An 11,593-nucleotide genomic window follows, 5' to 3' on the forward strand; every position below is an offset into this window, starting at 1 on the left:
CTCACTGCTCAGGCCCTAGTATTTCAGGAGTTAAGGGGGGAGGTGGGGGAAAATAGTTTGTACTAGAAGGGTTTCATTTGAAGAAAAACACAACAGAAAAAATAGACTTATTCTTCAAAATTCTAGTAAGGTAAGGACCAGGTCAGAGAAAGGAAAGGAGACAATAAAAGATGACAGAAACTGCGAAACAGACAAACATCCATCCAGTATTGTCAGAGGGAGGGAGGAAAAACACTTGTAAAGAGTGTGCAATTTTACTAAAGAAATGAGGCAAGAATGCCAAGAATGCAAAATTCCACAAAAGATAAGTGTCAGAATACCTGAAGCAACATGATTCTTTAAACATAAGGGTGAACAGCTTCGTGTCATTGTCAATATGAAGCCACAGTCAAATGAAACAGACTATTAACCATTGTCAAAACACACCTGGCAAGTACTGCTTTGAAACTAGGACAACTTATTTCAATTACAATACAGGATTTTACAAGTTTACAAAACTTGACTGAGGAAGATACCCGACTTACATTTGAGAATACTTCAGAAAGTTACAGAGGATCTAAATTCTACATGTAAATTTTACTTTTAACATGCTTTCTGTTTGAGATTAGCTATTCTTTCTGGATTTTCAAAACAGCTGAGAGCAGAAGCATGAGGCCATTAATAGAATTGTTGCAACAGGGTATTACCAAGTCACTTCAGCCATCCAAGCCGTAGAATTGTGCCTTGGATCCAGCTCTATTTAATATAAAGGAATGGCAACCCTTAACATGTTACACAAACATAAACTGGAAAAATACATGAACTTAATTCAGATATTGAAAATGCAAAAGAAAACCCAAACAAGTTTTATCCCAGCCTGGAAAGAACAGCATAATTAAACAAAGTTACCACAGTAGTCACAACTGCCAACAAAATCAGGCCAAGATGAAAAAAAATGCTGGCAGCACACACATCCTGGAAGGACGTAGACACATACTGATTTACAATAGCTGACTAGCTCTATGTTCTGGACAGTTTTTTTAACCACAATGCATAGTTATATATATAAAAAATCTACACATACTACAGTAAAATCAAGACTAAGTAATGACTGCCCACATCTCACCGCCCAGTGAACATGACTTCACACAATACTACAGCATGCTTTGTAAATCTACATACGTAGAAGAGGGCAACACAAACCTTTATTACAAAACTACATACCTAAAATTCTTTTTAAAAAACTTGGCAATGTTGATGAGTATCCACTTCTATGCAATTTAAAAGACTATCACAAACCTTGTGACCTTGTTTTAGCATTATGTCTTTAGTTTGTTTCTACATTTTTCTTTCCTCTCAGATTCACCTTTAGGCAATAAAGCACATGAAAATTTTCGAGGCTAGACCACCAAGCAGAGAGATAGTTTTGCCTTACGACTTCAAAAAACCAATCCATTTCAAATGTAAAAGTTAGTCTATGAATTATACCCGAGTATATACTTCCCCCATGTACAGCTATAGTGCTGGCTAAATTTAAGATAGAAAACTAGATTTAGTGTTTAGAAAGGGGAAAATCTGTGTTGGCATGAACAGACATATATAACAGATTTTTTTTGAATTGGCATGGGAGAAAGAGACTGCATAAGAAGCATTTCAGTTAACTGTCTCATAGCACTTAAACTACCCATAAAAAATAATTCCTAATTAGCCTAAGTTACCCTAATTCCTAATGCTGAAGCCAACTACAACAAATGCTAAAATACAAAGGAAGCTTGGTATAAAATACTAAGGCACTAAGAGAGTGCATGTTAAAATTTAAGCCTTTTTTTTTTTTTTTTACTTTGGAATGAATTTAGCATTACAAAATGTCACCAGATTTTAAAAAATCCACTAGGAGTAGAAAACACCCATCTCCAAAGCCAACATCCATGTAACAGAGAAGTCATCCAAAACCAGCAAAAAGCATACTCGGACAGAGTAACTGTGTCAGGTTAAAATCACATGCCCTTCATCCAAACACCATTTCACTTTTACAAAATAACACCAATGAAACATAAAAATATATACGAAACTTAACTATTGTAGAAGTATTTAAGGCTCCTTTAATATGCTCCTTCAGTTATTTTAAGAGAGGAAATCTATTTCAACTCACTGCAGCATGCAAGACTTCTTGTATTAGCATATAAAACCAAAGAATGGCACTTACAGCTGCGGGAAGAATTCATGTTCCCCCTCACTTACAAAATACCTAGCCAATGCAGTGTTTAATGTAATGCAGACATTTCAAAAATCCTTCACAGTGACTTATAAATACTAATTAGTTAGTAAAAAGTAGGAGTAGTTTTCAAAATGTCTAAAATCTCCTCCTATTCGATTAAATAATCTATGCAATAGTTAATTAACCCAAAAATTAACAGGGTATCAAAAAAAAAAAAAAGGAAAAAAAAAGACTGGCAACAAGACTTCATAGCTATTCCAGTCCTCAACATTAATGAAATACAACATAAGTTATAACCGGCACAAAGGGGACTCAAGTAAAATACGAAAACAGAAGACTAAATATTGTGACTCCATTTGCATACATATCTTATTGTTACAATATATTTAAGGGATGGTACATTTTAAAAATAGGTATTATCTATTTTCAACCAGGTACTGCTGCAATAAACTGAATTTTGCTTCTTTTAAAAACACGTTGCTCAAGTGTTCTAGCATTCCTCTGTTTTCTTCCAGAGAAGGATGGGCTTGGGAATTAAAACTGAATGCCAAGTTTTTAACTCTGGTGCTTTTAAAGACCCTTTTCTGTCAGGCATTATGAAAAATTAAGCCAAAAAAATTAGAAAGCTGAACAGGAAAAAATCCAGGCCAGTAGAGAAAACAGAACAGAGCTAGACAATGGACTTGGCAAGACTGGGACAAGGAGGCAAAAGAAGGAAACAGAAACTAGTAGGGAGGCTGAAAAGAACAAACAATACAAAAGGAGAACAGATTTAGCTGGTCAAGAATGGAGGGAAAGGGAAGGAAGATGTAGGAATCAAGATTCTAAGAGCAGCTAGTAGACTGAAGAATAAAGGGCTAGTTGGGAAAAGCCTGAATCTAGATATGAAAAGAGGGGATTAGGATTTAGAGTAAGAAACAAGAACTACCTTAACAAGGGGATTGAGAAAACCAGCCATAAAGGGAGATCACATAATCAGATTAAGCCCATCTAAGAGGAGGTTGCTGTCAAAACAGACACTGTCAACATCAGCCCCACTCAGGCCACATATTTATTTCCTTAGATCAGCAACACACACTGTGACATTGCAGGACAAGTGAAATAAAAAACATTAAATTTGAAAGGGGGGGGTGGCGGATGGGGGGGCAAGGCTGGGTTCCCCTCCCCCTCAATTACTTTTTCAACCAAATGACTACGTTGAACTTATTTGCCATGTGGTTTCAAGACTACATACACCAACACAGGAACAGATGGTACACGTAAACAGAGGCTAAAAAGCTAGAACTGCTTACTTTATTGACAGCAAAGCCTTAATTTATCTTGTATCATCCATGAAAGCTTATGTTCCCTTATGGATACTGGTGTAGTGTGGAAAAGGACAAGGGGAGTGAAGAGACAGACAAGACTGCAGTGCTCAAGCCAGGATGAAATAAAGTCTGCCACTACTTCAACACATTCCTTTCCAGTATGACTGTTAAGTTCCAAGATACTTCTGCTGTCAGAAAATACTAATGAAAAAAACAGGGTAATTTCCTCTTCTAAATCCTGTATCCTGAGAGCAATCAACTACAATTCTCAGTTATACCACTAGCTTTAGTAGATTTGTATGGAAATGAAGACTCTAAACACAAAAGCCAGCTCTCAGTACAGACTAATGAAGCCTGAGGTAACTCAATGGACCTTTCTTTTCACCCATCCATCTGCCTTACCTCTCCAAGTCTAAAGAACAATACAAAACAAAAGGAATAACTTAAAGAACAGGATTAAGTCAACTACCCAATAATAATTAATAAATAATAGATTTTTTTCTCAGAATAATTGCTAGCAGATTTCACAGTGGAACACCACAGACAAATAATTTGACCATTATTTATCCTGTGTACCCAAGAAGTTGACATCCTCCAGAAAATAATCAAAAAGTAGCATTCAGTAATATGCTTTAGTATGTACATTCTCTTAAGCCATTGCACAAATACACTATTCTAGGTTTTTAAACTATATTCTATTTTTAAATACCAGTGAAAGAAATTCTGATGCAAAGAGAAATGGAGTGGTGAGCAGAGAATTAGAAACCGGTAGATCCTAGAGGGGGGTTCTGGATGTACGCTTTACTCACCTACATTGCATATCTGCAAACTTATGTTCCCTGTCTCATCTGAATGACAGTGAACACAAATTAAAACATAACAGCTGAGATTACCTTGTTGTATCTTTCGCTGATGATTTTGAACAGCTAAAACACAATATAATTCAAACTTTGTCTCTGTTTAACACAAATTTGTAATGGTCCTTTCAGGCCTTGAGAGTCATATACATTTAATCTTTTCTCCAAAAGGATACAGACAAGGGGTCAGAAGTGTTTAGGTTGGGCTAATAGTACATTTACTAAAAAAAGAAACTGACTGCCAGCAATTTACATGAAAACTCAGTATTGCATTTAGTATCAGATATCCCACACAATAACTTTCCTTAAATAAAACAGTCCACATTACCTTGACACAAACTTGCTCACATCTGAATCTTCTCCAGATTCCATTACAATGCTGAGATCAGTAATAACAGCGGTCACGTTCTCTTTGTTCTAGATTGGACAAGTAACAAGGCAATGTTTTAGAAATTTCTCTAGCAAGGAGAAAAAAAAATAAAAGTATCTGTTTGCATATAAAATAGACAAAAATATATGGAAATGCTCTGCTAATTAATATAATCCTTAAAATAACTTTTTTTAAAACTACAGCTTATATGTGTGGACATTTTCTTTAATTTCAACAGTATCAGTGTTATCCATTCAACAGTATATTTTTGAATAATACCTGAACCAGTCAGAATAGAGAATATATATGTATAAACAAAGACTTATAAATAAAAGGCTCATCTACATCCTTTCACATCACTTCCACTTCCTTAAGTTTCTTCTAATTTTCCAACACAACCCCTAGCTGCCACACATACCAGAAAACTCAGATATAAGGTTTCATCTGAAAACCATACCAATGTCACCCTAAATTAAAACAATCCCTAGTGCTGGTTGGACAGAAGTACTGCTAACACTGTCATCAGTAACGATGGAAAAAGCAAACCAAGACACTGCAAAGTGTAGTGCATTGAGTATGTAAAACAACCAGAAAAAGTAATTTTAAATTTAGGGCAAAAGGTTCAACCTGTGCATGGAGTTGTAGAGAAGCTGCTAGTAATCACAAGCTAACACACTACCTTCAAAGGAAACTGGTTTTCCAATAAGTGGTTTACTAATATATGTCAAGATGCCATCTTAGAGTCAAATAAAAAGATTTAAAAGGAAAGCTCTTGAGAAGAAAGCAACTCTTATTTGAAGGACTGCTTTCCCAAGTGTTTTAGACTTAGCTTGAAAATTTGTCAAAACAATTGTTAGATGTCCCCTCCTAATACCCAAGGACAGTAAAAGAAAAAACTATATCACACAAAGGCTTTTACATTCACCTGTTTTCTTCATTCACATTTTGACCTTTGTTAACATCCACCTATGCACAGTAGTGAACAGCTGGGAGCTTCTTTGCTTGCACTCAATGCTGGCAAAACACTAGTCAGCTTGGGAATAGAAACTATACCCTAGTCTGACACTGTGCCAAAACTAAAGAACCAGTTAAAATGCAGAATATGTCAGGCAGTGAGTGACCAATGCTCCACTAATATAGACATCATCTCAACCATTCAAAGGGTGAACTCAGACCTGCCTACCCATCTTTGTACAACTGTATCCTGGAATACAGCTTTTAACATGAATGACATTTAACATTTTAAGACCAAATTAGAGATAATTACAAAAACAACTTGTTACTGTGTATTAACAGGTTTGATTTAAGGCACTATGGAGCTGAGTTAACTGTATTGTAACTAATAGATTAAACAGCTAGAGTTAATGGTGCGAAAATAATTATTCTTTGTCTTCTGCTGCATAACAATGTATTTGTTACCTGCTAAGCACTTCCTCAAAACAGCTGTTGTCTCTTTTGTCTTTTATTTCTCAAGATGGGTGAAACTAGTTGCAACTTTACACTGCCTTGCCCATGCTGATCCCAGTACAGGTTACTTTGAATACAACCGTTAATGCCATATCTTAGAAAACAGGCTTCTCCATTTCTATACACAAGAAGCTGGAGGCATAACAAAGTTAAAGCTTTAAGTTTCCAGGTCTTAGTCTGGTCTGAAGTCACAACTTCCCTGAGGGCTACAGAGGCCGACTCCTGCATCCACAGGGACCTGCTGACCTCACCGCAGGATGACCTGCACAGCACACAAAGTTCGTGGCAAAACCAAGACAACATGCCACTACCTTTACACCACAGAAACAGCCAACTAGAACAGCTGAAATGTCTAAATGGAATGATTAACAATCTAGACATAAGATATGCTTTTTCACTATAAAGAAATAGAAGAGAGTAATTTTTCAATCACATAAATTACAAAACTGTGTCTTAAAAATACAATCCTTAAGCTGGAATTTTTGAACTATTAAATTGTCTTGACATCTTTTTATTTACACAGTTCTAACAAAATTAAGATATAAAACTGTACACAACAGTTCTATTTTACAACTCTAACCAAACTGTTACATTATGATTCGTACAACAGCTAAAACACATTAACATTTAATTAAATGCATAAAACTTTAATAACAGTCAAGTTCATATACAATCACAAAAACTGAGTAAAGGAACTGAAATTAGTCTGTATTTGAAACAGTGAGTGTATTTCTTGACCTGAGTAGGTTAACACTAAAAACAAAACACAAAACCTGCATATGATGGTGTAATTAAAAACTACTCTTCATTGGTGTCTGCTTAACTAATTTACCATTTTCCGCAACATGTCCACAACCGACACAATACAAATGCATTAAATATTGGCACTTCAAACTTCATCAATATGAAGTAAATTGTCTGCATTGCATATTAAATTGTAAGTTACAGGTGTAATGCACTTTTATTAAAAAAAAAATTAGTTCATGCAAAAAAGTTACTCAAGATTATATTTTTTTCAACTTAAGTGGGTTTTTTGTTTGTTTGTTTTAATATATACACTTGGTATTGCATGTCTCGCTTAACTCTAGTGCATTTCCTGAGGCTGAAGCAGCACGTTCTAGGTATTATGCAGACAAGTGCTGCCAGCTAGTGGTGTGCCGGCTTTAAGGCTCAGCAATGCAGCTATAAACAAAACACCCACTTCCTCCTCCGAGCTCCATTGACACTAAAAGATGTCATCATTTTGCAGGAGCATACAGGTGAGAAAAAAAATTAATCTAACCAAGTCGCATGACTGATGCAGGTTATTTCCATGCTCAAAGCTAAATGCAGTTTTACACAAGTAAACAGTAAAATTATATCACTGGGACCACAAGTTTAAAGTCACACATGGATTTAAGAGGTTGCAGAATAACCTCGTACAGCTGAACTCCTGTAGTTTCAAATTATGCAATACACATGTGACGATCTAAATACTCATTCTCTAAACTCATAATATGGCTTTTCTTACGATTAAGAAAGACATCTTTGGAGTTTTTAGTACTACCAGGTTCAATCTGCTACAACACTTAACAGTTTGGCTGAAATAAATAAGTTTGAAATAGAATGCATTAATCATTTAGCATCAGGATGCAGGGGTAACAGCATAATGGTGTGTGCATAATGTTGTGTGATTTAGTATACCTTTCATTCTAGCATTACTTAGCATGAGTAGCAAGATTTGCTGAAGCCCTAGGCCACAAGCTGTGAACTCTTCACCTAGGCATGCTTTTAGCTGAGCTGGACTTAATTTTCTTCTTAGTAGCTGGTACAGTGCTGTGGTTTGGGTGTTTTTTTTAGTGTGAGAATAACATAGATAACACAATGATGTTTTGGTTATTGCTAAATTGTGCTTATCCTCAGTCTAGGAGTATTTCAGTTTCCCATGCCCTGCTGAAGAAACACAGACTAGAAGGAGGCTACAACCGCAGCAGCAGGTGCAACTCAACAAGATAAGAACTATTAACAGGCTGCCTGGAGACACAGAGAGAATCCAACAAGGTATCAGAAGACCCCAGACCAGAAATTGCCATTATACCAAAGGGCACGTGAAGAGTGCGTGAGAGGCAGGTGCATAGACTGTAAGGGTATAATTGCCCAGCAGTTTCTGTGTTCAGGGTCCCTCTCTGGAGGCTCCCAGCTCAAGCTGCTTTACTGGCTGTACCCTTTGAATAAATTATTTTTTTTAAATTTCTGTGCAGTCCCACAATGTAATGGCTAGTCACACTAGCCAAGCAAATAGAAACATAACCAAAGTAAAAAATAAAAGAAAACAAACACAGAATTATTCAAGTTTGTAGTGTTTTAGCTTTTCTTCAGTTCCCTCAAGAGAAGCAAGGTTCAGAATTTTCCAGTCTCCAGAACAAGATATCTGACTACAGGAGAACAAGACAAGAACTACATGACTAAGTGCTTCAGACCTGATTAAGACTAAGACCTTCAGAACTATTTTGCTTGGGCGGGCATGGAATTCAAAAGTTGGATCCATCTCTCAGAGTGAAAACAACCCACTGAGGTTTAGATTAAGAAGACTCAGGCAATCAAAATTACAAAATCCCAGTTGAAGGTTTCATCTGGAAAAGGAAGTATTGACAGTTGTCCATTTGAAGTTTTCTTTGCCTGGGGTTTGCTTGGGTGTTTTTAAATGTACATTGATCCTTACCTGCATTTCAAGAAGATGGAATTCCAACTGAAAAGACAGGGAGTGGCAGTTCCCTGATAATCTGTGCTTCTGCACTGTTCTGTTTCTAGCTGTTACAAAATAAAGTTAACAAAATACTTGATTATAATTCTATTCAACAGTTATTGCATTTCTTCAATTAGTCATATTTAAAGTACCAAGTGATATGAACCATCACATAAATAATGAAGTTAAACATGTAAAGAAAAAAAAACCTCACAACTAACTCCACACTAGTCTTTCACTTTCCCACTATGAAAAATACTACATTTCCTCAGAAACTATTTTATCAATAAAGAAAATTCTATCGTATCTCAAAATAATTGTCTTTCTGCTAATACTGAAAGTAGAATTACAACATGCATTTGCAACTGCAATGAACTGAAACAGTATGTTCAGTATAGCACCAATAAAGAGCATAAAAATGCTTACTTTTTTCCACTGTTTTCTTGGAATGACTTGTGAACTGAATACCAGTAAATTTCATTAAAAATGAGAGATCTCTTTGTAGACTTTCAAGCTGAACTTTCAGATCTGATAGACATTCATGTCCCTTAGATTCTCCCTGAAATTCTCTTTGGAATGATTTTCTAGAATTGAAAGAGAAAAAAAAAAAAATCAAAAGGGCAAAAGACCAAGACATAAGAACATATGTACAGCAAAAGGCATTTGTAACATTATCTGATGATTTTCAGATCAAGATCAGTTTTCAATGAGTCGAATTTCAGTTGGACCATATTACTAGGAACAGTAAACTATTCTAACTTACATAAATACTGTATGTCCACCGCCAGGTAGACATAGCCTTTATCGTAAGTCTTGAGATATTAGTATCCATTTTGAGGAATGTACAACAAAAATGAGTTGTGATGCCTTCACTCATCTAAATGACTTATTTTATCTATGCAGTGTATGTTTACTACAGAATATCAGTTAAATAATAGAAACAAAAAGCCCTAACACAGCACTTCATCAGCATATAACTAGTCATACCTGTACATGTCCCCAGTTCTCATCTTTTTAAGTAAATGTGCACTGAACTGTTTCACAGTGCATAGTGGAAAACGCTGCCTTTGCAGTCAACAGCTTTGCAGGGCCTGCGCATTAACAGACCTGATATTGTGCTCAGACCCCTGTGACTGCTTTTTTTTACAAAAAAAAGGCAAACAAAACCCTAACAAAAAAAACCCACAAACTAACAGAAGGCACTAAAAGAGATCAACTCTTTATTATTTGTAATCTTTTACCATATATACCCCACATCCTAAACAAGATCAGCACTGCAAAAATAACATAAGTCTTAATGCAAAAGTTTATCCTAAACAATTTTGACAGAGAAACACTATTAACCCAATATGTGAAAAAAAGGCATACATTGACATTAATATCTCCTCATCAGAAAAAAAAGTGGATTCTTGTTGGCTTTCTTCATACTTTTCAGCCAATAGTTTAATTTCTTCTTCCAGCGACTGGATTTCATCTTCATAAACGTGAAGAATACTGTTGTCCATTTCTCACAATCAATGTTACTAGATAAAACAAAATAAGTATATTTCTTAGGCCAAATTAAAAAAAAAAATCAAAATCAATTATTTTTATCCAAGGAACTAATTTATGAAATGCAATTATAACATTAGGCAATTGTGTCTCTCCTACCCCTCTATTTAAAATGAGACAGTTATATTTTATGACTTTTGAAAACTGAAGAATTGGTACATACAATTTTTAAATATCCCAGATAACTTTGATGACTATAATGATTTATACCTCCATAAAGAATTCTAGAACATCAAACACTTCCGTTTCCTATAGAAGATCAAACTAGCGTATAAACCTTGATCCTCAGCAACCAAATTTGACAGGAATTCTGTCACCAACTTGAAAACAGAATTAGGATTGGAGTAAAACTCTGCTCTTAATACTACAGTACTCTATCATCAATGTAAATCACATTTAAACTGTACAAAGTCCACTTAGACACAGAAAAAAAAGCAGAAAAGCAGCGTTTTCCATAACTCAGAATCTAACAAAGCTTCCTAGGAAACATGGTAACTAACTCTACTAACAGCATGAAGAACAGGAAAGATTCAATGTAAACCACACTTAAACTGTACAAAGTCCACTTAGAAAGACACAGAAAAAAAAGCAGAAAAGCAGCGTTTTCCATAACTCAGAATCTAACAAAGCTTCCTAGGAAACATGGTAACTAACTCTACTAACAGCATGAAGAACAGGAAAGATTCTACCTTCAGTGAATACAGAAACGTACTCGAGATCAGCAAGAATGTAAAAAAGAATAAATTTCTGACTTACATAAGGAAAAAAAAAATTTTTTCTCTAAAATAGGTAACATAAAATAAAAAAGTAGTTTTGTTGCATTGAGTCCAAAGTTATTCTTAAACCAATTTTAAGACAAAGATCACTGGGTAGCTTCCAGATACAGCAGTTAAATCAGGAACCTAATGTAGTCAAAGGCTTGCTTTCAGAATCTCTTTCACTAATCACGATTTCATCCAGAACCGTATCCAGCTGTTTTACTGTAATAGACCAACAAGCTGTTCTGCAGACAGAAGGCAATCCTAATCAGACATAGAAACTGAATCCAGCTTTCAACAATTCACCTAACAATCCACCTGATCAGATGAAGCACAGCTGTTCCTAACACCACAGTATAAT

The 11,593-nt window shown here is 35.4% G+C and overlaps 1 protein-coding gene across 1 annotated transcript; it reads right to left on the minus strand.

Annotated features, from left to right (window-relative positions):
- Positions 1 to 4,685: 4,685 nt before the first annotated feature.
- On the minus strand, positions 4,686 to 10,428 carry LOC104457425 (centromere protein P-like). The gene is made up of 4 exons (XM_010077071.1): positions 10,292 to 10,428; positions 9,350 to 9,507; positions 8,900 to 8,988; positions 4,686 to 4,778 (listed from the first exon to the last, which is right to left on the minus strand). The coding sequence occupies exons 1-4, from the start codon at positions 10,426 to 10,428 to the stop codon at positions 4,686 to 4,688; spliced, it is 477 nt and encodes a 158-aa protein (XP_010075373.1).
- Positions 10,429 to 11,593: the final 1,165 nt, after the last annotated feature.

This window comes from Pterocles gutturalis, unplaced genomic scaffold (genome assembly GCF_000699245.1).
Source record: "Pterocles gutturalis isolate BGI_N339 unplaced genomic scaffold, ASM69924v1 scaffold20043, whole genome shotgun sequence".
NCBI classification, from domain to species: Eukaryota; Metazoa; Chordata; class Aves; order Pterocliformes; family Pteroclidae; genus Pterocles; species Pterocles gutturalis.